This window comes from Poecilia reticulata, linkage group LG1, assembly GCF_000633615.1.
Source record: "Poecilia reticulata strain Guanapo linkage group LG1, Guppy_female_1.0+MT, whole genome shotgun sequence".
In the NCBI taxonomy this organism is placed as follows: Eukaryota; Metazoa; Chordata; class Actinopteri; order Cyprinodontiformes; family Poeciliidae; genus Poecilia; species Poecilia reticulata.
In genome coordinates this window covers 21,400,067-21,425,436 of record NC_024331.1, presented here as the reverse complement: position 1 = coordinate 21,425,436, position 25,370 = coordinate 21,400,067, and the positions used below count along the sequence as shown (strand labels likewise).

Here is a 25,370-nt window from a genome sequence, read left to right as displayed (position 1 = left end):
TATAAATTAAACAATCTGAAATGACCCATGAGTTATGGCATACTAAATTCTAGGTAACTTAAAAACCAAAAGATGAAGTTGTTGCAACCATTTTCATATTTTTTTTTCTTTACACAACATATATATCCATTAAGAACTAAAAAATGAAATAAAATTCTCACTTTATTAGATTTTATGTACCAACTCCACTTTAAAGATTTTCTTACAGCAACATTTTATCATGATCGTTTTAAATGACTTCATGCCCCCTTGAAGGCACGTTTTGTTCCTATGCTTTCAAGATCTTGGTATTGATCTTGTCAACCTTCATTAAATATGTAGCTAAGTGAAGAATCTCAGGCCCAGTTTGAGGTTGAAAGATACAAAGATTGCACAGGCTAAGCAAGTCCAACTCCAATTACTGTTTGAAAAGTGAACTCGTAAACATTTTGTAATGTTACAATTACAAACTTCACTGCTCAGTAAGTTAGTAGTCTTAACACCTGAATTGAGAAAATATAAAAAACGCTAAAACGAGGATGCCATCTTGCTGAATTTAAGCAGCTGTTAATGATTTTTTTTTTAATTCTAAATCCAATTTTTTACGATATGCAGAGCTCTAACTTGTGTACAAACATTAGTTTCAAATAGGCTAAATAAGCCAAATAAAAGAAAGTCAACTACATAAAAATTCTAGGTTCCTTGTCAATCGAAGGGCGTTAACGAAATGTCCGATTGTCTTGGAAGGCAGCACGGATCCTGCGGAGTTTCGGGAAAGCGCATCAGAAGGAAGCGCGTTCACGTGCGCACACACGTACATGCGCAGGCTCCAGCTGCACACCGGGAGCATCCCTGCGCAGAGAGAGCGCTCTTCTTGCTCTCAGTCTAGAGCAATCGCTTCATTTGTTTTTGTTTTGTTTTCTCCCCCACATTTTCTCATCACAGACTCTCACTGACGACGCAGGATGATGCGGGGCCCCGCCGAGCTCCGTGCATGCTGAAGCCCGCACACATCCACCTTACACCGGCATAAAAACCCTCACTGACCGCACCGATATTTTTTACTGGCAGTCAGCCCAAGACGGAATGTCAAGCAGCCCTGAAGGAAGTCGCTCCGGGGGCGGCGGCTGCGGCTCCGACCGAGACTCCAAACGGGCCTCCTCGAGCAACACGTCCCCGGAGGGTGGACCTCCACTGCCGCTGCACCAGAACCGCATACGGCAGGTGGGTGTCTGTCCGTAGTCTGCTCTCTCTGCACTGACCGGCCCAGTCAGCCGTGTAAACATCTCTGCTGATGCTCTGCGCTTAGGCAGGGCTCTCCAAGGCGTTGCCGTGTGAGAAAACACCATGATCATCCTCGAACTCACTTTGCTACATGTAATTAGCTGCTAATAAAGCGGCGGATTTTTTATTTATTTTTTGTAGAAAACGTCATTTGTTTTCACAAAATACTTAAATGGAGCTGCTTAAGTAAACAAATTAAAATAGGTTGTAGTTTAGAGCCGTGGAAATAAACATCTGCAAAAGTATTTTTTTTTAGATAAGCTTAGCTTAATTGTGTTCAAATCGTGGCTTTACTGTAAATATATAGTTATCTCACACTAGTCACTTATCTGAACAGTCAAAATTTGGGTTATTTACTTTTTTGTCTTCATAAAACATATTCCAGGTTAATCCTATCTGGGGACTGACCAGGGATAATTTTATAAAATGTTTGTTTACATGTTGCCCTTTGTCCTTGTTGGGATGCTCAGTCTGTTTCGGCATGGTACATTATTTGTGTGTATGTATGTGTGCGTGTGCATGTGTGTGTTTGTCCAAGAGTGGTTCTTGCTCACTGTCAGAAGGGGCACCTTCTACACCCCAGCCAGAGTCCAAGGTGGTCTTAATGCAAAAAAGCTCTGAAAATACCGATTGTTTTTGCAAATAGAATAAAAGTTTCATAAAACTCAAATTACATTTTTCATGCTATTTGTGCAGTGTAAAACAATCAGTTGAAGTATTTCGGATTTAGTGCCATAGTTGATCTGATGTAACCCCATGGTGCTTTACAGAAGCACCAAATCAAAAGCTGCAAATCTGATAACAGCTTTAGCTATTCATGGTGTACAGTCATATTTTCTTTCAATGCTTACATTGTACAGAACACTGGTGGGCAACACTACTCCGTACCAGCAGGACATGCAAATCAGCAATAGATAACTTAGCTGCTATAGATAACAAGCTTTCTTCCCTGGTCAATCAACCATATTTCCCAAATCAAAACTACTGTATGGATAAACGTGTCGGCTCAAGAACTGAACAGTTTTGCTTTTGCTGAATGTTTAATGATCATTGTCAAAAACCCATGTTGTATGTTAGCAAGTAATAGATTCATACATTAATTTATAGTAAAGATCAGATTTCAGTCAAAAAAGAACTTAAATGGAGGTCTTTCCATTAGGATCAATTATTATGGCACAAAGGGAGGCACAGTGTGCCAAGAAAACCTTACCCATACTATCCACCAAAACCACCAGTCAGAAACATTGACCAAAGGATGATACATCCATTTTTTTCTTGGTGTTTACACCCGATTGTTGCAACATCTGGATGTTGCAGCTGAAACCAAGTGTAATCTGTCTAGTCAACATTTTTTCCAATCTGTTATTATCCGGTTTATATGAGCCCTTACTCAGTTTGAACTTCAGCAAGTTGTCTTCACCTCCTTCACACTTGATCTGCTGCCGTGAGATTGACTGAGTTGCTATATCAATCATTTGAACAGGCATACCTAATAAAATGGCTGGTAAGTGCACGTTTTCGTTTGCACATTTGTAAGTCCAGTAAAAATGTAATTCTCCCTAAGGGTTAGGGTACAGAAAGATTCTATTGAACCATGTCTAGTTCTCATCCACTCGTGATTATGTAATCTGCATGTTTGGCTGGTGAATGTGAGCCAGGAGATGGTGAAGGTTTGCTTCCTCCCTCAGTGCACTCTCTGAAGCTAATATGATTTCAGTAATGGATTCTAGTGCTACACACACAGACACACTTTTGGCTCTCATTACAGGGTGGGGTTCTTAAGATCAGACACATTGATGGATTGCAATATCAGAAAAGAAAAAGCATAGTCATCTCTACCCAGACAGGTGTTCTGGTGAACACCTGGGCGGTGGTAACTGGAGCATTTAGTTCTTATTTCTTTCGTAGTAAAAGAAACTAACTCAATATATGAAATTATTTATCCAATGTTGCTTTTTTATGTTGATGTAAAGTGGAAGAGCATCTCTGGAGGTTGAATACATTAAAGGAGTCAAACAAAGTAAAAATGTCAAAACAGTAAGACATCTTGGTTTGCAGCTTTGAATGGTGATGCTTGGAATAAAGTGGGTCAAAAGCTGAGTCTGCTGTGTAACCATGTAACATATAGGAACATGTAGTGAAATATTTAGATAACTTTCTAGGAATCTTAGGTTATTCAAAATCACTAAGATCAAATTTGTGTCTTTTCTCTCTATCTTACATACAGATAAATTTTTTCTCCCTCTATTAACTTTTATTTGGGACTTCCTCCTTTGCATGATTTAGATTGTATTGATATTACCCGGCTTGCCTGCAGATTTTATTTGGGACAGAAGAGTCTTGGTGCAACCACCATATGTGGTGGTCACATGACCACATAATGGTCAAACTTTAATGTGTCATATGTGTTGAACTAACAGAAAATAGCATGTTGCAATGTGGAAGGAAATCAGTCAGAAATATAAAGAGCATTACACAACTGCACATCTGCCCAGGCATGACGGACCACCTGATCTGGTAACTCTGGAGGAGCAGCAGAGATTCACAACTCATGTGGGAGAGTCTACCAATAGAATACTTATTAATTGTATGGTTCCCATTTGTAGTTTCCCACTAGCTATGTGATGCAGGTGTGGACTATCCCGGTCCTCTAGGGCCTGTGTCCTGCAACTCTTGGATGTCTCCCTGCCTGATCCAACACACTTCAATGAAATAGCTGAATCACGTCCTAAGAGCAGTCAAGTTCTACAGAGTCCTGCTAATGACCTCATTATTTGACTCAGGTGTGTTGAATTAGAGATCCATCTAAAAGTTGCAGGGCACCGGCCCTCTAGGCCTAGAGTTGCCCACCCCTGTGCTAGAGACATAAAACTGGGGTGAAAGTTCACCTTCCTGACATTTACCCTAAATACACAGCCAGAGAAACAAAATTCAAAAATGTTAATCTCCAGAAATTCAAACCTGGTGGACACATGCCCTCAAAAACCTCCACATGTAATTACAGCAAATAGTATTGTTTCAGGGCGGGCACTAAAATCAACTGTATGCTGCCCTTCCAATACAAAGGATCAGTGCAACTCCTTTGTATTGGTCATTGACATAAAATCACAAAATAATATGCTCTTATTTTTATGGTTATAAAGAGACAAAACGCGAAAAACTTTCAGGAGTGTGAATATATTTGCAAACCACTGCGTCTGGGCAAGCTGTAGATGAGAGGAGGTTCACCAAAACCGTACTTGCTGTCGTTCACTGTGTACAGTTTACTCACTCTCAGCGTAAAGAGGTGTGCATTTTGACTCAATGACCTCCACTGTTGCAATTCAAAATCTTTTCTTCTCTTTTTAAGAAAAGATGCTCTCATCAGACATTGGTGACCATGCGAGAGATGTTCACATTTTCTTCAGAAAATTGTTCAGCAACACCTTTAAATTCACCTTGTCACGTCTTGAATTTGAACCGAGTATTTTTTTAAAAGAAACTTCAGTTAAAACATTCTTTAGCTGTAGCTTTTTGGTTTTGAATGAATTAGGTGAGACATGATTAGATATGTTTTTGCAGTGCAGGCCAGCATGCGAAGGTTCTCAAACAGAAAATGGAAGGATACTAAAATAGAGATTTCATTAAAGCATAATGTTGACAGGGTGTCTTCTGCAGCTAAAACAGCTCCAGCATAGGTGAGAAAAAACAGAAAACGACAAAGGAACACGTGATACGAGGGTCTTACTCGCAGGTCTAAAAATACTGCCTGTTTCCAGTGTGGTATTGGAGAAAAATAGCCTCTTTCTGTCTGAATGTATCCACATCTCTGAATGGTTCTGCATTACTGGGATTTCTTCAGTTTTTCTGTTCTGGTGAAAAACTATTTTATCTGCTCTGCCCTATCTAAACAAATGTGTTATGATTCATCACTTCCTCTGACTGTGTGAATGTGACAACATGCTCATTGAGAACCAACTACCCCCGTGGTTGCAGCTCATCTTGCACTACATTCCCTCTACTATTTCTGGCCATTGTACCATTCATCTTTTCTCCACCAGAGCTGTAGATGTTCTCTCACTGCCCAAACACGTGACACTTTACCCCAGATTTCTCCTTGTCGTCTCGGCCATCATTCCTAACCATCTCCAGTTTCCCTGCAATGTATCCGCCCCAACATAGAGGTCCCGGCGCGCCACTGGGTCGGCTTACACTGCAACCTTTGACATTTTCATCCCCCTCTTTTTTTCTGCCTCCCTGTATGTAAAATTTTTTATTTTTCTGTATCTGCCTGCTTATCTGTCTGCCCGTCTTTTTCCACTGGGAGTGGTAGGATGGGGCTGTGCAGGAAGGGAGTACTAATGGAGTCATGGCCTTCATTGCATTACTTATGGACAACTACATCAATACACCCCCACATTGGACTGCATCTGTCTTCCTGCATAGTGCCTATTAGAAATGTTGGACTGTAGGCTGCATCTTCAGGTGCAGTTTGAAAGAGCTCATCTTTAACCATCGTCCAGCATCATACATTATATTACACATCAGATTAATGCAGCTCTTAGAGCACTTTCCTGGTCATAAATGCTTACATAGACACCTGCAAGGAACCACAATCACCCAACCCTTCTCCACCCCCCACCTCTGCAGATGTTTACCAAATGCATCATAATTGCTTCCTGTAAAATCTTGCTACGGTGCAGCAATGTCTGCATTCAGACATGATCCGTGTGTCCCATTTAGTTTTGTTTTTAATTTCTACATGTCTTCTACATCTTACAAATAGTCCTCCGCCTTTTAATCAGTCATAGTCATGTACATTTATTGAAAGCAGAAAAGTCCCAGAGATTCACTAGTCTGAGTTTTTACATCTGATTTTAGTCCATATTGACATGTCACCTGGTTGCTGCACATCCATTATGTGAAACTCCATCACATCCCAAAGATGTTTGAGGTCTGTTGGTGTGATGTCTTGTTGCTATGGAAGCCTCTGGTGTACAGTGACGTTATCATGGTCAACAAATCAGTTTGTTGCATGGTATTTGGAAAACTCTTGATATCTGATAATGTTACCTCACTCCCACCCCATCACCATTCTGAAACAGTTGCAGCTTCATCTAGTGATTTTCACCACAGCTTTGCTCCTAACTGCAGTTGCTGCTCTTTGTTTGGTGGATTCACTGTGTTAACAAGAAATTAAAAAGGTGGATGTAATTAAGTGGTTGTTGAGTGCATGCCAATAAACAGTGTGCTGAGTATTAGTTTTCCCAAGTTGTTGCTGCTATTATCACGTGTCTTTAGTTAATATACTGCTGCAGACAAAGCTAAAACAAAACACTAACATATTCTGTAAATAACCATATTTGGCTCTGAAAGTATGCCCTGATGCAATCTTCATGCAACAGTCAAATGGTGTTTTCTGGAGTTTCATTGTGTGTGTTTACATCTTATGTAAACACACACGAGGTGTGTAATGGTGATGAGACTAAAAAAAGAGCACTAGCATTCGTGGCCCAATTCCAGATCTACATGACAAATCATCTATGTTTGGATACAAACAGTGTCCCGACTCTTCCTTTTGGTCACTATGGTACTGCTTATCTGGCTGGTCTGGCCTACTTTTAAACTGACAGTCGCTTCCTGGCTCACTTTAAGAATAGACAGAGCATCTTTTGAAGAGTCATGAACTGCTGGGTTCCTCGGTAAAGATGTGACTCTTGAATTATCAGCTTTTATCTGAGCATCACAGTCTCATACTGAAAATCAAAAAAACCTTTTGGGTTAGGGTTAGATGGTATCATTGCTGGTAGCCCATCTGTTAATGCGCCATTTTGTCAATAACACAGCAGTTAAGCAGTAGAGAGAGTAGATTGTTTATGCTTTTACCAGTCAGGCAAAAATGTTTAAAAACCCCTGTTAGAAACAGGGTCACAAATTTAGGGTGCTTTAATGCTCACCTCATATAAGATGAAAAATATCCACCTGATTTCAAATGACTGATGTTAGCTAGATTAAGTAGTTAGCTTAGCACATACTGAGATTACATGGCACCTGTTTGCACATTTCTTAGCTGTTTTTCTTAAATCACAGTGAATGAGAAAGATCACAGTGAATGAGAAAGATGCAGCTCAATAAAGCAAACAGTAAATAAATAAAGCTGATTTTCTTTTTGATATCCAGTACAGCCCTGTCGATTTGGTACACACATGTAAAAAAAAAGTGTTTTTTTTATACTTGAACATAAGCAGAATGTCAATGTGAACAACGACATTCTCAATGACATTAAAAAGTGACATCAAAAGAAACCCAGGACTCAGCCATCAACAAACTCTTTCTTCTATGTGGAAACATGGCTCTGGAATGGAGAAAACATAGTGAACTGAATTAAAACTTTATGTCAGAGTATGCACTATATAAACAACAATAAGATATTTAGCTAGCTAAATTTCTGACCTGAAAAAAGGTCCGTGTGGATGTAACATCACATGTACTGGGGGAAAAAAATCAGCTCAAGTCCAAATCCAGCTTTTTGTGTTATTTAACCAGTCCAAAACACTGCACCTCATTTGGGGTGCAACAACTCAATGGCTGCTGCATGATCAACAGTCACGATGAGTCCCTCTGGCCAGAAAGAGGATTCAGTGACAGTTGCACTTTTATAGTGGATTGAACTGGATTGTTTAAATATTGTAAATATTTATTCTCTAATGTCTGTATCGTCTGATAAAACAAATCCTAAACAACATTAAACATTTTGAAATGGGTTCATTGTTGTATCATCCATCCATCCATCCATGAATGAATGAATTAAATTAGCTTTGACTTTCTCTGTGCCCTCAGTTCTGCAGAGGACAGCTGTTGTTGCATGGGGGCAGTAAGAGGCATTCAGAGGTTAATTATTCATCATGCCCTCATGACGCTGCTTCCAGTTAGAGAGAAGTAGAAAGGGGAGAGAAAGAGTACTGGGCGTGGCTGGTGATCAATGTATTTCTCAGAAGCTGATCTCAAAAACCTTCCATGTAAAAATCTCTCTCATTAGCTCCTTTCCATGTTTTCCTTCTCTGCCTCTTTCCTTTGGCATCAGCTTTAAATTTGTGAAAGTTAAATTTCTTTTTCTAAGAAAATTTCTTTGATTTTTAAGAGCTTGAGGCATAAATGCAGTTGAACACATGGCAGCCAAACATCAGCCTGCTTTTTACAGATGAAGATGACGTAACCGAGGACCTTGGCTGTTGGAGAATGGTTGTGCAGTGTACCTGCTCTAGATTATTTTTATCCTCATACTCTTGCTGTATATTTATAGATGGATAGATGGATCCCATTATATATGATGTACTAGCATCTGATGATTATAAAAAAAAAAGACACATTCTTCTCCCTTTCTGAGACAGTTATATTCAGTGCATCTCCTCGTTTTATTTATTTTTTTCTCAGCAGTACCGGTCTGAATGTGCACTGCATCAAATTTCAGGTCACAGGCTTCGTTCTTCATAATACATTCAACTCGGAGTGAAATCGTTTTTGCTTCAATACCCTCTGTGATGTGATGCTTTAACGAAAGCAGCCATAAGGTCGAAACACATGCGCCCAAAAACATAATTTGTTGCGCTGTCTGTTGAAAATTTAGGTTTAAAAATAACTTGGCCACACATTTTACCAAAAACTCAGATTTTTGTACACAGTAATACATCTTATTTTATACTACACAGTTATGTATTGTGTAGTGTGTTTTCACTCAACTACAAAAACACAACTTGATGAAGAGTGAATCTTTACTGCTAAATTTCACAAGGATTGCACTGATTGTTTTTGTGCATATTCAGCTGTCCCAAAATGAGTAAATGCCAGAATAAAGACAGATCATCTCAAAGGAACTGTGATCAGTTGCTCTAACCCTTACGTGATGTAATCAGAGGCATGTGTGTGAAAGCTTCTTTTTGGGAGAATAAGTTTGATCTTTTTTAAACAATAACTTAAAATAAAATGGCAAAAAAGTGAAACTCATCATTCACTAGTTGTAAAACTATAACTAGTCAGCTTTTTTAGTTTACCAAAAATTTCTGGCTGCAGCTGCAAAGCTGCAGAGGGTAACTTTTACAAAAACATGTTTTTTACTTTTTTGTTGGAACTGTTACTAATCAAGCTTCTCTACCTCCCCCCTGTGGTTTTACTGCCATCTGTAAAAACACACTTCTCAGTCAGAAACAATAATGCTCATGTACACGCTGTTCGTACCGTCCCCCCTTGCTCTCTGCTATGCCACAGCTCCTCCCCCAAAAAAAGCACAGGCTAATTAGTATGGCCATCGATGACAGCGAGTAAACAGCTTTTCTGTAAGGTTTATTTTTTCCTCCACCATTAGCAGAGCTGCAGCAAACCAGCAATCTTGAACTTGTATTTGCGTTGCAGAGGGGAGTGAGCAGTGGTTACATGAGAGAGATTGACGGTGCCAAGACACTCCTCCAGACTCCGACTGGATGTTTCTGACTGGGAGCGGTTTATTTCTGCAGAAGGATCAGCAAGGAGGCAGAGGAACTCTGGTTTTTTAAGAAATGATCTGTTTCATATTATACTATCAAGACAGTTTTAACATGTCATTTAACAGTGACAGTTTTAACAAGTATGTGGAAAACATATTTTTGTAGAAAGTTACCTACTGCTGCTTCAAAACAATTGCTGCATAGTAGACTTACCACGGACTTCAAGAATTAAATCAGTTGTTTTATGTACGACCTGTCTTTTTTTCTTCTTGCACCAGTTTCTAGCACATTGGGTCGTGATGTCATTAGTTTATGCAATGTTTGGCTTTCATGAGGATGGATTTTTCTGTTCAACTGAAGGCCTCTTTCTCATCTAATTACTAGGAATGGCAGGCTGACGTCATCTGTCAGCCTGCCATTCCTATGAAGTGCAGACATGTCTGCACTATGAAGTGCAGACATGCTGCACTTCATAGAGTATAAAATAGGAGTTGCCATGAATTTGAGCCTAAGTGGGAAATAATTCATGACTTCATGTAGCTAAGCATTTGCATTTTAAGATGCATTTAAGAGTATTTATTATGTATATGTTATGTATATCTCTAGCAATTAGTTAATCTAGCTGTTTTCTTGTGTATTCGTCTATCTGGTTGCTTATGGTTGCTGCAGTGAACAGCAAACAGAGCTGGTTTTGTTGCTGTTCTTAACTAAATCAGATTTTTTTTATCTGGTTATTTGACTTTAGACACTGCAATGTTTCAGTTGCAACGAGATGTAGGGACTTCTTGAATTTCTCCTCCTCTAGTCCACTTTCTCTGGGCATATTACGTTACACTGTCAAGGTTACATATCCCCATCTCAACTAAACCCCTCCCCAGGCATCCTACATCTCACTGTCCTTACTGGCTTGTTTGGGTGTGGTCTGGTCTGGATTCTTGATTGCCTGCTCTGTGTACTTGCTATTGAATTTGACTTTGCATGATTTTGTTTAGTGAGGAACCAGAAGGGGGAAGAGAAGACACGTGGGACCCACTTTATAGCTCTGACCTTTCTGAAGCAGTAAAAATGCTAGACGATGACTTGACATTACTCTATCCATAACTCACTTTGTATTTTATCCATTTGGACCTTCAGCCGCAATTAGTTTTGCAGCTACCAAATGTATTCAATGAGGTCTTAACCTCATAAGCTTCTGAAAGATTGATCAAAGTTCACAAAAACACTGACGCCTTGTCGAAAGCTTTCCTTGAAGAGTTACAACTGCAAACAGTTGTCTAGCGTTATATTAAACTTTGAAGATATAGATTAGGATGTCATTTAGGTTTGTGTGTAAAGGCAGTTACCAGTAATGACACTTAATTGGTTTTTCAGTGTGATTACTTTTTATATTAGCGGTTATACCAGGAAGTCTTCAGCATAGATCTTCTCTCTCCTTTTCTTGTAAATTTTCCCCTTTTTTTGATTCCTTTTCCTTTAATGCGTAACTCCAAAAAGGAGCCTGGGTGCGTTTCTAGAAAAGCTGAAGTGTAAGCAATGAGTTGATGTATTAGTCACATATTTTCTGTGGGCTACAATGACTGTCTTTTGTCTGGACTTTTTTTTGCCACTGGAGAGATTTTACATTCCCCAAAGAGATTGAAAAAATCAAAAGAAATGATGACCATGTCGCTTTCTTAAAGGAAAAAGACTGTGGTCTGTTTTTATGTTTTACCTACATAAGTACCACCAGATCTTACTCAGTTTAAACAATTACATTTATAAATAAAAATAAACAGTATTTTTTAAGGAAGGAGCAGTTTGCACATGACTTGAAGTTATAGTCAAACTAAAATATTTAATCATCAAGCAAATTACTTGTTTCATAAAGAAAGATAATCAGTTCATCTAATGTTCAAACCATTGCGTGTGGCTCAACACTGTTGGCAAGGAAAATCTCTCGTCAGCACTGCAGCTCCATTAGCAGACAGACAAATAAACAGCTGCCTCCAAAACACTTTGAAAACAAAGGCAAACAAAGTCTTGTAGCAGCACATAGATTTGTACCTTTTATTACTCATTTTTGGCTGGTTTGGGAATCATTTTCATAGCACTGTTTTTGTGGAATTGTTTAGATAAATTAGTTCTTGTAACTGAGAGACGGAACATAAACCGCAGCAAGGTCCTTGTTTATGCACAATCGATCAAACTGTGCAGAGACTTTTTTTTAACTGCTACCAAAGCTCATGAAATAATGTTGAGAGACAACAGCCACAATTTTAAACCAGTAGCTTAATGTTTAAGACGCATAAATCTATATAAGAAGAACATGTCGGTTTCTTCCTTGCTTTTTGTAAATAACCTGCATCTGTAGGTGTGACAAAGCCCTTGGTTGCATAGATTTACAGTTTGAAACACTTGTAAAGTACAGGCTTGGTTGAACATGCTGGTTCTTGCGTTTCTTGTCTCTGCCTATCAGTCGAGTTTAATGGACCAAATAAAAGCCTCTGGATCTATAAACTGGACAGCAGAGCATTAATTTACTTCCCTAAACCAAGGAAACTGAAGCTCATCTTAGCTTTCGCTTAGAATCTCCTGTCAGTGTAATCTGACTCCTAAATGGACAAAAACATGTGCACATAAAAACACACACACACTTCTATATTTGTATTTTATAACATATTTGTAATCGATGCAATTTATCAATTTTATTTAGTTATATAGGTAAATCATAAAAGTCATTGACCCAAGTAAGGTGTTGCATTGAACATAATGCAAAAGCTCATATTGCTCTATAGTGTAATCCGCTAAAACACAGCTTTAGTGGTTTATTTAGACATGGTTTTTCTGACCAATTAAGCTTTTTAGAAGAAGAATGACAATGTTGTTTTAAGTCAGTTTGACACAACAGTTCGAAACAGGTTTCAACTGTACTATATTTTACTATGTTTTATAGTTTTGCTCTTGGCTGCTCGATTAAATTTTAAATCAACATGTCGCCTTAACTGCTCTCGCCAGCAGAGGGTGCTACAGGAAGTGTGCATAAAAACAGTTACGCACGATTACAGTGCCACTCCTTATGAGCGCACTAGAATAAGATATTTCTACCAGTGGTGCTACACTGAGGTATGATTCAGCTTGTCTGTCTCATGCATTGATTGTCAGCTGGAAGAAATGTTGCTGATGCTGTAGTTAAATGTTCAAATTGATGGTAGAAAGTGTGAACAAAAATAGAGTTGTGAGAAGGTGTCCCTGTCCTTTGTGCTGTAATTTCAGACTGCTACCATCAGCTGCATTAATGGAGAGAGACTTTTGAAGCAGACTTCTGGTGGTTCATACACACGCATGAGCTGTAATATTGTGTTTTATTACCTGCTAATATGAAAAGTGCAAACCATCTGATATAAGACTGCTAAGAGCTAATGTGGAAGGCTGCATCTTGGCACAGTTGGAACTGCAGCAGTGAGCTGGCTGTTCTCATACACATCTCCGTTGACTGTAGGTCACATATTCACTAACATTCACATTAAATGCTCAAATGTTCATGCTTGATGTTCTCACGCACGCACACGCACGCACGCACGCACGCACGCACGCACGCACACNCACACCCACACACACACACACACACACACACACACCACACACACACACACACACACACACACACACACACACACACACACACACACACACACCGGAGTGGATTTACAGCTAAAGCTGTTCATACAGACTGAGATTTTCATGCACATCTGGTCAGGATCATTTCTCTGTGTGTGTATGCGCGTCTGTGTCAGAGTGTGTGTTGGTATAAGGACGGGTCTTTCTTTCATCATTCATCTGCCCCTCACAATTCCTGTCCTCTTGGTTGTTCTCTTTTGAGTAGTTCATTTTCATTTGGTTGTTTCATTCTTCGGTTCTCAATACCTGGACCTTCAGCTGGAGAATACAATTTTTTTCATTAGCAAAGTCTCATTTTGGATCTTGTATAAAGACAACTGAGAAAGGGGAAAAAAAAAGAATTTGCACATAATCTTTTAAATCAAAAACTAAAGTTTTTTTTATTTTTGCGGTAATTTAATCCAGAGTTACTTCGATTTTTCTCTAATTAGAGTGAAGCTTTTTATGGAGGAAAGCCGTATTTTAACTGTAGGTTAATATTTGGGAATTTCAATAACACCTACAAAGAGAGAGTTTAGCAAAATAACATTTCTTGTGGCAAAATAATTTTTACTTGGGACGACAAAAAATCAAAAGGAGGAAGTTATGGCGCATGCTGCTGCTCATCTGAAGAAAGCTCGTGAGCTTGAGCAACATCCAGAATATAGAGCTCTACAAAAAGCCAGGGAAAGGCGGAGAAGGAAGCGGGAAAAGGCAAAGCGCCAGGTAAAATCTTTGCAGTTGAGTGTCTCTTTCATTGTTGAGTTCATGTTCAGACTGGTTGAATATTTAACTTGGTGGTGGTGAAATATTACAAATACTTTCTGTAATGTCAACACACAATATATTGTATATCTTTAGGGGCTGAGATATCAAAGCTCACACAACAAGACAGTAGGGATATTGTGTAATGGCAAAAAAAGAAAAGTACCAAGAAAATGTTGATTATTCTTTGCAATGATATTCAACATATTATTGCAATTTTAGAATGAGTGTCACCATTCGATATTTTCTTGATATTGTGCAGCATAAATGCTGGGGATTTTGTGCAACACCCTTGCTTGGATTTAAAGTACCAAATTAATTTAAATAGGTGAAGACTTTGTGTTGTTGTAGCCTGTTGAGTTCTTTACTGTTCTTAGTGCTGTGAAGGTGTTTACTGTGTGTCAGGGATACAAATAATTTTCCTGCCTATTATTCCAAAGTCTGAAAACTTTGCTATGTAACAGCTAATGAGACATGCAATTTGCACATTTACCGGCACAGTTGAAGGCCCCTTTAGTTCACATTTGTGTGAACTCGTACATTGAAAACTAAATGATCAAAATTAAATACAAATAACCTTCTTTTGGTGACAAGCTCGCATCTCCCCTGCACAATTCTTGTGTGTAGGGAACACCACAGACCTTGCAGTCCACATTCTGATTCAAACCCCAGCTGTCACACCATCCCCCAACCCCCCAAACCCCCCCCATCCCCAGTAGCTAACAGCAAGGGGCTGCAGACGTGGTAGAATTGATGATCTAAAATGATAAAAATAGCAAAAGCAAGAGCGACTGTGACGGTTAAATGTTTACGTGTGGAGTTGTTAACCTGCAAAGAGAGAGACGCAGAGGAAGACCAGGCAAGACAAGCCTTGGATGCATGCAGGATGCATATTAGACAGAACCAAGTTGAGGGATATGATATTTACAATATGGAAAAGATTGAATGATGTCATTTCAAAGAAGAAAGGATGATTTCGACTGATTTCAGCGTTTGGACCAACAATCTAAGTTGTTTCTGGTGGACTTGTTTGCTGGGAAGCAAAACAAAAAAAGATTCTACCAAAGGATGTAAAGTGAGCAACTTCAGAACTAGACTTCCATGGACTGTTTCAGCAGCGTGCTGTGTTGACGTTAGGGAGGAAGGGATTCATCTGTAGGTGAAAAACTTGATCATAATGGGCAATTCAGCGTCATGTAAAGCCTGTGGATTAGATAAAACTTTAAAGAGTGATGGGAGTGACGGTGACTCAAACCAACAATCTGAATACTACAAATATGCTGACTCTCTACCTGAAGAGGTTGATTTCCAGGTAAGAGAAGGCAAATTTTGGCTTCTGCTGCGGTAGATAATGTTTTTTTTCTGATCTGTACTGACAAAAGTTCTGCTTATTTTTACCTGACTGCCACTGGTGTGTTTGTCTGTGTGTTATGACCTCAATGGTAATAGGTTTGATTTCTGACCTTACATAAGGACTTGGCCTCATCTCCCTTGTGCTCTAAGTGTACATCTTCCTACTTGGCATCCAGCAGAGCCTTAGTGGCACCACCATCCCTTAACAACTGAAAGAAGTTGTAGTTTGCGAGGAGCAATGTTTGAGACACAGGACAACATATGGAGGGAGGTGCTCTGTTCAGATTTGTTCAAAATCAAATGGTGGACATTACCTAAACGCTCTACTCTCAGCATAAAATATTTTAGTTAGTGCTGTAGGGATGCTTTTCCTTGAGAGTAGGGCAGATGTCCCAGCAGGGCGATGATGGTAAATGTACATCCACATGTACAACGAAATGATGTAGATATAAAACAGCTAAAAGTTTCAATGGTCCAGGTAAAGTCTGGGCCAAAATCTAGTTGAGAATCTGAGGCAGTATGTAAAAATTATTATTGACAGCCGTTCTCCCTCCAGTCTGAGCTATTTTGTGAAGAAGAATCTAGAAAAATATATACAATCTGATGTGCAATGCTTGACAAAACATACCCCAAAAGATTTGCAACATTAACTGTAGCAAAAGGTGTTTCTAAAGTATTGACTCAGTGTCTCAACAAAAATGCCTCATTTCAGATTTGTATTACAACATTTAGAAAACTATCTTCCCTTTTGCTCCCACCTCACAAATGCTACTGTATATTGTCGTAATTTTGCATAAAATCTCAATATAATACATTGAAGTTTGTTGTCAGTTGTTGGCTGACAGAATATGAAAAACTCAAAGTATGACAGCTTTTTCAAAATGGTAGAAGTAAAAAAATGTATATGTCTAGGTTTTGTAAGTTAAGCGAATACTCCAGGTCTTCCAGAGTTTTGAACTTTTAATGTGAGAAAAACATATGTGTGTGTTTGGGGCTCGTGGGGTTGTGTGTGTTGGTGTGTGGCTCATTTGAGCAGATGTCTCATGGTTAAATTTAGAATGGCCTACTCAGACTTATCTTATGGATCTTTAACTTCTGCAAAACTGCACCCCTCCTCATTTGAAGCAAAGGTGTAATGTAGGCATATGTAAATGATAATGATAGAAAATGTCTCATATCAAATCAATACACGTGTATATAAAACTGCTACTGCAAAAGAACTGCCTGGATATGTTATCTCATAGGCTATAATGTTTAAAATGCCAAGAAATCATGTCTCAGTGTTGGCAGCATATTTAGTCAGTTGTATGGACTCTCACTGCCTTTGAGAACCACTCCTGATATTATAATAGTGGCTGAGACGCTAAAACTCACAAGAGTGATTTTAACATTGTAAGAGAATAAAAACGTGGGTTAATCCTGAAATTTATTGCATTTGGCAACAATATTGGAGACACATTTTCCTAATATTATATTATGCAACCCTTAATCAAAATCAATATCGTTCTGTATTGTAGCTCCTTGCAAGTGTTTTTTTTCCCTTTTTACACCATAAAATAACATATGAAAGCAAAAGTAAAGACAATTGTTTGCTCGTTGATGTTAATTAAAACAACTCTGTATCTGTCTCTACAGTCTGACAGTAACACCAGTTTTCTCCGGGCTGCCCGAGCCGGAAACACTGACAAAGTCCTTGAATTCCTCAAAAATGGAGTAGACATCTGCACCTGCAACCAGGTAAGAAAACTTGAAATGCCACAACTGTTTCACAACATTATATCATGTTGCTTTGTTTGGGGTGCATAATTTTACTTTTTTATAATGTAGCCATAACTAAAGCCTGATGTTGCACATTGTCCACATAGCATGTGGGAAGCACTTTGTTACCACCTATTTGCCAGAGTTGTATTAAATGATGCCTAATTTTCTCATTTTCATAGTATATAATTACATCCCTATTATACTGTATTCAATAAAAAAACATTCTGTTCATTTATCTTTAATTTATCAGCAAAAACAATAGCATCTTTTGAAAATAACCTTTAAGAAGGTGTTATTGGTCCGATGTATTATTCTAATCATAAATGCTATGTTTTCATTGGTGAATATTTTTATATGGCATGCTTAAAGCAGGCTTAGATTATAAAGCAATATCTCAAGTGTTGAACATTTCACAGAGCACTGCTCAATCATACAAACACTGACATAACATGGTGCAACTGCACTTCTACCACTTTTTCAGATTTAACCCATTTCAATTTAAACCGAAAAAGTGAAAAGGCTCCTGGTAGCTCTGAAGGAACTGCAGAGATCAGGTGGGAGAATATATCAACAAAGCAACTATTACTTATGCACAAATCCTGTAGGGGACACCACAGATATATGCACAGATAAGAACAAACTTTTTGTCCTACTATGTGCAATAGAAAACAGATATTGCACATGATCCAGAACTCACCATTTCAAAATAAAACAAAGGTGGACTGCTCCAATGTAAAGCAAAAAAAATACAGTTTAACGGCTACTGCATGTTCATAAAACTTGTGAAAGCTGTCTTTTTTTACTGCTGTTTCATAATTTCATCAGAGAAGCTATACACACCCAAACAAACAGTGCCATTGTTCCCAAACACATATCTAAAATTGCTTCCCTCAACACACCCATTACCCCCACCAATCCGAGCAGTAAGGCTCTGACAGCTGTTCTCACCCCTACTGCCCACCCTTATTCGGATTCCACTGAGGAGGGGGAGCGATCCAAGGGGGTCAAATAGCTCCGAATACAGCTCTGTCAACCGCTCTGTGTCATTGTGATTTGCAGCAGTCACAAGGCGTCTCACAGAGGGATGTCGCCTGAGCCTACGTGAGCATATGTGTTGTGCACACATTCCTTGTGTTCCACCTTCATGTTGCTGTTGGCTTTTTATAATTAAAATGTTAGTTAACTCTACTTATTTATAAACTGGATTGTAATTGGCTGGTAGCAAGAAAGTACAGATGCCCATCCATTGCTCTACTGTTTGTTGCCATGGGCAGCATGGGGTTACATTAGGAGGGATGGTAGGTAACTACACACCAACACAAGACCCTGCAACACGAGAGTCATGCCTTTAAAATTATTTCCTTGTGTCTGATGACCAAGTGTTAGATGTTGTCAGGTGACTAAAAGTATGAGTGACATTATAATGTGCAGCACCACATCAATCGTCTTTTTTGATATGCTTTGACTAGTTTTATGTTTACTAATCTACATATTTATTTATTTTAAAAAGCCATCTTTTGGATCACATTACCATTAAATGTAATGTCAATACTTAACACTGGATTAGGGCTTTAACCTTGATTCTTAAAGTTTTATTAATAAGCCACCGTGAAAAAAGACAGTAAAAATATTTTTATTGTCCGAAGTAAAATGAAACAACTTTTCATATGTTAAGCCATATAGGATTAGAAAGATTATTTATATTTGTTAAATATCTTTGAATTTATTTAAACTGGAAAACTTACCTGCATTGTTTTAAATAAAACATTTGTTACACCTTCTCACAGTAGTGAGCTTGAATCTTTGCCCACTCCTCCTGACAGAACTGATGTAACTGAGTCAAGTTTACTGCTTTGCTGACACCCATCTTTACAGTTTTGTCTATTTATGGTGCAAATAGAAATTAGTATAGTAATCTTAACTGATGTAAATATCTAAGCTTACTGAGAAAAAAAACCTTACATATAAATACAGTGTATGTTAATATCTGGTTTCATCCACAGCCAGGATTTCTTTTTGTTCGCTTAGTCGTTTTTCGCATTTTATCCGATAAAATTATTTTGTCTAATGACAAAGACAGTTATGAATTCCCAGTCACGTAGTTCTTAAAAAATGCTTTTACTCATTCTGTACAGTTGTTAGAAACTCAGAAGCTGGAACCTCAGCAATTAATAACTATCCAGTCCTAGAAAGCAGCATCCCTGTTTGAACTACGGTCTTGTGCCAAACGTAGGGGACTTTCCAACTTAGTAAAAGAGAAGAGATTTATTCCTAGCCTGCCAAAGCCACAGTCACCCTAGGATGCCTCTTGCACTGATTGGATGAATGAGGCAAACAAATACAACCATGTTTTTGAGAGAGGTAAATTCATTCTCCTTTTTTTTTTAAACAAATTTAACATGGCTAGAGTATTTGTGGGCAACCGAATCTATATGAACCAGCTTTTTTTGCTTGAGCTCTTTTGTTCTACATCCTTACTGTCAAATTGAACAGACTTTCCCTCTAATCCACTCCAGCATTAATCCTCGGTGAGTGATATTGCTCTTTAATCTGCGTTTCCTCTTTTCACCGCCGTAATTTTATCCCCATGTGACACTCGAGTGCCTAAAGCAACCCCAATTAACTGTGACCACTTAAGTGTGATCATAACAAAGGTCAGCGGTCAGAAGACAGATAAATATTAATCTGTGCTGGACGGAGTTCGTCCAAACTGGCGATGCTGACTGTCCATTAGCTAAATGAAGCTTTCACTTACAGCTCAGTGCAGTGAAGAAAGGGGGCTTTAGATCAGCCTGCGTGGCAGAGGGTGCACATATGTGTGTTTGCTGGTGGACTTGCACTTTTCTCCTTGAATACATAATGGCTTAAATGTGATTGAAAGACTATAATGAGGTTGCAGTAATTCTTTTTTTTTGGCTGAGTCATGGTCGGCCATTTTACAACTGACACACAATGATTAAACCTCTTCTGTCGTCTCCAATATTACCAAAGTGTATCTGAACTCACAAGTGTTCACTCTCAAAAGATATGAACTGGGTAAACAAAGACAAATGTAACAAGGAAATCTTATATGTGGACAACTGCAATTATGTTTTGCTTTAAGACGAGTACAGCTCGAGCTTTAAAGGTTATTTTTTTACTTAATAAGGAAACCTTTTCCTCTGATGAATGCCCCGCTTTTTTGTTGAAATGTCGGTATAATTTTAGTCACCGCTAAAAATTGCTACATCTATGTTTGTGTGTGCCCCACATGCTCCCTGTGACTGCGCAGAAACTTGACTCTCCTGTTGGCTGTTTGGCATTTGGCAACAGGGGTAGCTAGAGTGAAACACGTTTCTATTTTTTTTTATTTGTCAGTGTATATCTGCAAACACCAAAGTTGTGTAAGACATACATGCCCTTAGCAACATAACAGTTCCTCTTCTACATCAGATCCACCAAAGAACCTTCAGTACTGACTGGGAAGCAAATCCTCTTTCTGTGATCTATCCGACATAACCTGCAGTGGTGGGGAGAGTGGGTGCAGAAGAACTTAAAGGAAAATTAAACTCCATCGCATTTAAATCCATGTTGGAGTTCCACATAATAGAGAAGATCAAAAGGACAATCTGGTGGAAAAGGAATATTGAGCCTGGGAAGACTGATGATTTAAAGAAGCAGGGAATCTGAAGTGTGAACTGCTACTTTGCCATTCTGTCTCAGATTGACAGGAGCACCAAGGAGAATGGAGGAAAAGCAGGATGAGGTGCATTCTTCTCTTGGTTTACTAGTCTCAGAGAAGATGTGTGTTTATGTGTGAGTCTTGTGCAGGGTGGGTAGATTAGCTTTTTTTTAAATGAAATATCCAATTTGTTTGGTTTGGTTTTAATTAATTTGTTGTCTTACTGTGCTGTTGCGATAGCACTGTTTGATGTATGTCTGTTTGTTATAGAAAGTAGATATTTACCTTGGGTATGAGATTTTTTCTAGTCATAACTTGCCAGGGAGTTAATCCTTAATAATCGTAGCTTAAAACGTTTTTAGAAAATTGAACGTCTTGGTTCTCTAGAGGATGAAAACAGAACAAATTCTTCTGCAGCTTTTATGTTTTCATTTATATATCTTGTATGTCTAAAATTGACTTGGAGGACTGTTAATAGTCATATATCATAATGCAATTTATTACTGTCCTGTCCTGTAGACTACAAGTTAGCGTGCCATATTTTGCAGAAATGTTGAGTCAATGAATAACGGCATCCTTTTCTAAAATGAAACTAATAATCCAATCCAAAATTTTATATCTGAAGTTGCATTCTACAATTTCAGTACTGGTAAGTCAAACCTTAACAAAAAAATAAAAATCCAATAGCATTCCCAAAATTCAGATCAATATGTCTGTGGATGCAACATTAAGAAATTTTACAATGATTTCCAATCCTGATTTCTACATCAGGAATATGATATAAAAAGTTTCAAAAACAAAACTGAAAACGTTTTCCAGCCTTCCTACTCTGAGAAGCTATTACAAAGGAGTAAAACATATAGCATGTTTTACTGTAACGCAATGTTTCTGTATTTATAACAAAATGAATGTTTTTTTTTTTACTGCAGAATGGTCTCAATGCATTACACCTGGCAGCTAAGGAAGGACACAAAGATTTAGTAGAAGAACTGCTGCAAAGAGGAGCCTCCGTTGACTCATCTACCAAGGTACGCTCACAAGCTAAGATCTTATGTTACTCAGTGTTGATTCTACAGATATAAAACACATGTTGTCTGCTAATTAATAATCACATATATGAAATTTAAAAATCGAATGCGGGAAGGGAATATCCTTTACTTTCTGAACTTACTTCAAGTCCCCAACTTCAAAAAGATCAAGTGAGTCTTTACTTGGATTGTAGTTCGTATTTCACATTCAGTGAAACAGTGTAAGTGGGATAACTGCAGCTGTGTAGTATGTTGCTTGGCAATCTGTTCACTATGAGCCACAGAGTAGCCAACATGAAATCTGTCACCATGCTGCTTGTGTCCTTGGACTGGCATGTGTATCGGTGTGGAGTTCTTCACATGTCCTTACAAATGAATTAATAAATAAGGTTTGAGTACTGAAAGGGATACATTTAAAGGGTCGTGTTTTACATGTCCAAAGAATCTGACTTTTAACTTTCTAATATATAATTCATTTTTCTCTGTCTTTGATATTTATGTTTGTAGATCTGTAACCTTTATAAGTATTAACTCTTCAGTCTCTGTTGCTTAGTTCCCCCCGTTCTACTCAACTACATCAACTGTGACTGGTTGTTGCCTTGCTAAGCTATATACAGGGCTAGCCTATTTCTAACATTATTTGCTTTAATGTAACAATCAGCATAGCTATCTGTGAAATTAAAAAAATACTAATAAAATCAGGATATTTAATTTTTATATTGTTCATTTCATTTTAAATAATAGTAAAAAAAATACAATTAACAGCACAAATTTCTTTATAATAGCAATTCTATTAACCAAGATAATCAGGATTATTCTGAAATGATAATTATTTCAAATGATTAATCACCGAGTTTGGAAAGATATCCATCTATGGTTTCTGGAGAACAGAAATTTGCCTTCTGTTTACTGGACTGAAACAGTAATGACTAAAATTGTAAAAGCTAAATAATAATAATTACTGCTCCTCACAAGAGCATTAGTTCTCTTGAGAACTAATTTTACACAGATTTTTTTATGACATCTGTGTCTATTCATTCAAGTGTTTGTTCCCACACTGATGAACTGACTACTTTTGTATTCTGCTTTTGTGATTTCCTGATCCTTTTGCGTTTTGGTTGTCTCATACCCAATTTATTCTAGGTATAAAGTCTACAGTGAGAGATTAGGCACTGATAATATTTCCCTTCACACCAGAGTTGAGGGCTCTTTTGTCTCTTTCTGTTGCGCTGTGCTCACTTTTCAGAATGCATTTGCCCAAAGCACATGGGTTCAGTCTATGAAAGAGGTGGAAGTGCTTAAACCTACAAAATATCCACTTTGCTCACTCACCAATGATATTGCAGTTTGACCTTTTTTTAGAGCAAGAGATACTTTGTGCCTGCTGGAAATGTTGACGTTTTATTTTTGTAAATATGTGTATCAGTAAATAAAGCTACACTCGTCTATAAACAGGTTTATTTTCTGACAACAGAGTTTTCATGTTATGCACATTCCAGAAGTTCTTGGCTAATGCCACCATTAGTGTACAATCTATTTTGATTTGTTCATAAGGCCCCTGTAAAATTGTATTTTATATTTATTCTTTTCAGGTATTCCCTCAAAAATATTTAATTCCTGTTAATTGGTTGTGGAAATAATAAAACAAATGCACACAAAACAGGAACTTTAAAGTTTGGATGAAAAAGATTTATATTTTTAAGAATCCTGAATCATTATATTAACCAAATAATATGCTATGCTGCCCAAATGCTTAGGCAGATTTTTCCTAATTTAATTACTGAAAGAAACTGTGATCTTCTGTTGTTTTTTCCTCGCAGAAAGGAAACACTGCCCTCCATATCGCCTCATTGGCAGGACAAAAAGAAGTAGTGAGGCTGCTGGTGAACAGGGGAGCAGATGTCAATGCTCAGTCACAGGTGAGAGTTACTAGAGGTTAAATATTATTAATGGGTGATGTCCACGCTCATGTCTACTTGTATCATAGGTGTGTGCATATAGTGATGTGATGTTTCTGTCTGAGCAGAATGGCTTCACTCCTCTCTACATGGCGGCCCAGGAAAATCATTTGGAGGTGGTGCGGTACTTGCTGGAAAATGAAGGAAACCAAAGCATTGCAACAGAAGTGTGTATAATGCTGGAAATGTATTTATGTGTTCAGTTATTCACATCAAATATTTAGTTGTAGTTAATTCAGCTTTTTTTCTAAATTAGTTTCACCAATATTTTTTTCTTTTTTTTTAATTGCTTTTGCAGGATGGCTTTACCCCTCTTGCGATCGCCCTCCAACAGGGTCACAACTCTGTGGTCTCGCTGCTTTTGGAGCATGACACCAAGGGTAAGGTCCGCCTGCCCGCCCTGCACATAGCGGCCCGCAAAGATGACACCAAGTCTGCTGCCCTCCTGCTTCAGAATGACCACAACGCTGATGTGCAGTCGAAGGTATGTCACAGAAAACAGGTAGATTTTGGTCATGGAATAGTTTTTGATGATTGCAAGATGAATATATTTACAAAACGAACTAACAGAAGCAGGCAGGGTGGAGTGAGCAGTGCTTTACAACAGGACTTTTCAAAGAGTGGGATGTAGCCTCCTGGAGGGGTGTGCAACATGAGAAGATAAAAAACAAAAAACAAAATAAGTAACTATGAACGTTTAGCCAATTTCATGTAGCCTATGCCTGACAGATTTTTAGTGCCTAAGGCTATGATGAGTAAGGAGACAGAGTCTGGGCCAAGCAAAAATAAAAACAAGGAAGTATGACCAAGATTATTTGAAGTTGTAAGTTTGTCCTCTAAAGGGAGGCGAGCTCTTCCACTCTTTTAAAGCCCCTGATATACAAAAACATATGCCACTTTGATTCTTAATATCCCTTGTCCTGCTCCATGCCTCCTTGTCTTTGAGTGTCTTAAGCTTGTGTTTTAAATTACAGTCTGAAGTCTGTTCCCTAACATTCCTACACCCTATTCCTCCTTTCTTTTTTGATGCCTCCTAACCAGATGATGGTCAATAGAACCACAGAGGTATACAGACTCGCCACCTCTTCATTTGAATTTGTTTTTGTCGCCTATGGCCATCTCTTACAGATCTCTTACCCTGAAACTTCCCCAAATTTTAAGGAGCTTTTGTGACTTTCAGAATTCCTGCACGTCACATTTATGTGCCGTTAATACGGATGCATGAAGGTCACACACTGCATGGCTGATAGAGAAACACTTGGTGTTTTACTTGATCCAAGAAAATGTTTGTTAATGAAACTCTACAGCTCACATCATTTTTTTTTTACCTTTAAAGAGGTTGAAAATTCTTTAAATGCCATTCTTTATGTTACATATTTTTAATTGAACACTTAGCGGTAGCAGTATTTTTTTTTCATTGTTCATGCTTGTTTTTATCTGGAAGAAAATTATGGCATGTGTACTTTCAGCATGTTATTATTGCTTT

At 38.2% G+C, this 25,370-nt stretch overlaps 1 protein-coding gene across 18 annotated transcripts in view; it reads left to right on the top strand.

The window, feature by feature from the left end:
* Positions 1 to 156: 156 nt before the first annotated feature.
* LOC103469399 (ankyrin-3-like) overlaps positions 157 to 25,370 on the top strand; it is a 67,368-nt gene continuing 42,154 nt past the window's right edge. For 7 of the 18 annotated variants that reach the window (XM_008417190.2, XM_008417182.2, XM_008417128.2 and 4 more), the window contains exons 1-7: positions 168 to 1,203; positions 17,112 to 17,213; positions 21,828 to 21,926; positions 23,747 to 23,845; positions 23,953 to 24,051; positions 24,183 to 24,368; positions 24,926 to 24,949. In XM_008417190.2, the coding sequence (XP_008415412.1) occupies positions 1,066 to 1,203; positions 17,112 to 17,213; positions 21,828 to 21,926; positions 23,747 to 23,845; positions 23,953 to 24,051; positions 24,183 to 24,368; positions 24,926 to 24,949 (747 nt within the window). In that variant the 5' untranslated portion in view covers positions 168 to 1,065. Of the gene's footprint in view, positions 1,204 to 15,002; positions 15,436 to 17,111; positions 17,214 to 20,646; positions 20,983 to 21,827; positions 21,927 to 23,746; positions 23,846 to 23,952; positions 24,052 to 24,182; positions 24,369 to 24,925; positions 24,950 to 25,370 lie in introns of those variants that run through there. The other 11 variants (XM_008417150.2, XM_008417142.2, XM_008417133.2 and 8 more) reach the window with 7 other exon arrangements.